Source organism: Sander vitreus, chromosome 4, assembly GCF_031162955.1.
Source record: "Sander vitreus isolate 19-12246 chromosome 4, sanVit1, whole genome shotgun sequence".
NCBI lineage: Eukaryota > Metazoa > Chordata > Actinopteri > Perciformes > Percidae > Sander > Sander vitreus.
In genome coordinates, this window is record NC_135858.1 from 14,272,932 (window position 1) to 14,276,447 (window position 3,516).

Below are 3,516 nucleotides of genomic sequence, written 5' to 3' on the forward strand. Positions count from 1 at the left end.
GAGAGAGAGAGAGAGAGAGAGAGAGAGAGAGAGAGGAGAAATGGGACACACACCCTGCTCCGCTGTTTGCGCCCCTCAGATCAACTATCAGATGGTTGCATTTCCTCATCAGTGCGGACCGCAGACAGGCTTTTCCGGTCATTCTGTGCGTCCCGGTGATCGCTGCTGCTGCTGTGATGAAGAGGTTGAGACTGTCCTGTAGCGGATCATCTCCAAGACCGGACTGTTGACGACTCTCCCTTTTTCTCTTCGGATCTTAAGAAACCGAAAAAAAGGTAAAGTCACTAGCGGGCGGGACACTACATGCTGCAGGGACAAATGTCTCTGACACAGAGGAGATTTAATGATGGTCGGAGGAGGCGGTTGAAACAGTAGGCTACGTTGATAATCGTTTAGGATCTATATAAAAGGTCTTTTTAATTAATATGATGCCGAGATGTATTTCGCTAATTCATTAATTTGCGTTATGACAACATGTTTTGCTGACCACCCATAACCATTTGACTATCTAGTGACCTGGCTGCTGCAATGCACCCCTGGGTGCATTAGATCATGAGATGATGTGAGCATTAAGGGCATAACATCATTCATTTGGATTCTCAGTGAAACGGTGCTGATTTATTGATCTCATTGTCCATACAGCTCCATGACTCTCCACTGTGAAGACTAGAACACATCCAGACTGCTGTAGTTTATAATCCTGACAGGATGGGGGGGTCACTCTGGATTTCCCATGGTGCCACCGAAGTGTTCAGAGGAAGGAGCTTCATCACAGTTCTACCTCTGGCTTTATTGTTGCCAACAGTGAGAGTCAGTGCACAGTTAATAGGAAGCCCTCTGGACTGCAATACTTGTGTGTGCGCCAGCAACATCGTCAGCTGTTCCAAAATGAATCTAACCAACGTTCCCACCACTCTTCCACAATATACAGCTGTTCTGGACCTCAGCTTCAACACCATCACCAAGCTACGTGCTGAGTGGACCACCAAAACACTCAGCAGACTACACAGTCTGCTGCTGAGCCACAACGGCCTCACCTTCCTCTCCTCTGAGGCGTTTGTGTATGTGACAAAGCTACGTTACCTGGACCTTTCCTCCAATGGCCTCCGCCAGCTGGACGAGTTAATTTTTGAGCCACTGGAGCACCTGGAGGTGCTCCTGCTTTACAGCAACCGCATCTCTCAGATAGATCGCACTGCCTTCTCTGGCCTCGTCAGCCTGCAGAGGCTCTACCTGAGCCAGAACCAGATCTCACGCTTCCCCTTGGAGCTGGTGAAGGAGCGGAGCCGGCTAGAAACTCTTAGACTGCTGGACGTGTCCTCCAACCGAATCAAAGCCCTGCCCCTCTATGAGCTTCAGGCTCTGCCTGCCTGGATCAAGAATGGCCTGTACTTCCACAACAACCCTCTGACCTGCAGCTGTGAAGTGCATGACATGGTGGCATGGTGGTACCTTAAGGGGCTCAGCTCAGCCACGGACTTCAAGGGCAGCCATACATGTGTGTTACCAGGCCAGCAGAAAGAGAAAATGGTCATAATGGACCTGGACAAGGTCTATTTGAACTGCAGTGAGGTCAAAATGATGGACAAAGAAACCTATCTGGAGCAGTTCCTGCTCCTGGACTGTGACACCAGGGAGAAGGACATGATGAAGAGCTGGGCGCTGCCTGGAAACATCCCACTGTCTCCAGCACACAAGACTGCTTTAATGCGTCCAGATGGCAGCCTCCAGATTGGGCCTCTGAAGGCAGAGGACTCAGGGGTGTACACCTGCTATGCCACCAGTGACTCATTTAATGAGACGCTGTATGTATCTGTAATGGTGATTAATTCCACCAAGAGTGGTGGACTGGAGAACCTAAAAACGGCCTATACCACCCTCGTAGCATGTCTGGTCAGTTTAGTTATGATTCTCATCTACCTCTATCTCACACCCTGCCGCTGCGCCTGTTGTCCAGGTCAGGGCCTGAATAAAAGCGATCCCAGAGACAGCCTCCACTCTTCAACTGTTAGTATCACTCAGACACACGAGGAGACGGGGCAAGAAAGAGTGGAAGGGGGGGGCTTCGCCTACAGACATGTGGCCTTCCTGCAACCCAAGGACCAGCTGGAGCAGAACGGGAGGTTGAACCCAATAGGCGAGGAAGACGAGGAGTGGCAGGGGGACAGCAGGGAGAGAAGGAGGTCTGACGCAGAGTCTGTCAGCTCTGTGTGCTCCGATACCCCCATGGTGGTGTAAAAGTCAGCGGCACAGCCTGGAGGGTAAGACAGTGATGGCTCGACCCATGTGGCTGCTCCACAGAGCTCTGTATGCTCTGAATGTGTGCAAGAATCAAAAGCTTTAGTTGGCTCTCACAGCTGTTAGCACTGTTACAGTAGCATGTACTGTTAATATATGATAATGATAATAATATTATAATATTAGAGCAATGTCTTGATAAAAACTATTTAAAACACCCGCAAAACATTCTGATAATGCAGAGAAATGTGGTTAAAAGTATTTGTGACCTAAAATATTTTTGATGTATGCATTTATCTCAGTTGTCACACATGATTGCAATTTTTATTTATATTACTTAACCTAAATTACCTTTTGAAAAAAAGCAATTCATGCTTCTATTGTTTTCAAATTGTTTTTCGTTTTACTGCAAATCATTGGCTGGCTCTGCAAGAAATTGATATGCAAGTAAAAATACAGGACTTTAAAATATTTAAACCTCAAAAAAGTCCTACTAACTCTTAGCACTAACAGCAGCATGAAAACAGCTTGCTTCTGAATAACCTGAGGCTGTAATTTAAATAAATGTTATCCAGCCTTTTTATGCACTGGGGATCACAGCACTACAAAGATTAGAAGTTTTAAAGATGTTGGACAAAAGTTGCTGCTTGAAAGAGAAGCTATATTTTATGCAGAGCTTGAAGAGTATTAACTCTGCAAGATGTTTAATATTGATGCTATGTTTTACATTCATGTTTGGTTTTGTCAGCCTTCACAGCACACAATACTGTAAGGATTACTCTTATGCAATTTTATCTATTTATATTATTTTAAATTTGAGTGTGACTTAATGCTCAATTAATAATATTTGTGTTTGCAGTCCTTGAGCTTTTGTTGAAGTGTTTTTTTTTTTAAATACTGCTTTGTATGCAAGTCTATTTTAAGTAATTTGAGATTCCGCATAATTACAGAATCATTAACCCAGCCTTTTCTGAAACATTGTATTTTTACTGTAATTCACTTTATTCAGAAATCATAATTTCTATAAAATTTAGTTTGAATTGTTTCTCCGTAGCAAGAAAAAAAAGATAAACCAGACTACATCCAGCATTGTGGCAGTTATTAATATAACAATGACCACATACACACTTCGGGTATTACTGACTGATATCTAGTTGTTTACATCAATATAAATACAACTATTGACTGTTAACAGACAAATGTACATGAAATATCGATGTAAGATTAGCCAGTTATTTGACACAGTAAATGTAATTGCATGGTACTTTCCAGGTGACA

General features: G+C 44.0%; 1 protein-coding gene across 1 annotated transcript; it reads left to right on the forward strand.

The window, feature by feature from the left end:
- Positions 1 to 666: 666 nt before the first annotated feature.
- Positions 667 to 3,159, forward strand: LOC144516237 (amphoterin-induced protein 1-like). The gene has a single exon (XM_078247442.1). The coding sequence runs from the start codon at positions 709 to 711 to the stop codon at positions 2,236 to 2,238; it is 1,530 nt and encodes a 509-aa protein (XP_078103568.1). The 5' UTR covers positions 667 to 708; the 3' UTR covers positions 2,239 to 3,159.
- The last annotated feature ends 357 nt before the right edge of the window (positions 3,160 to 3,516 follow it).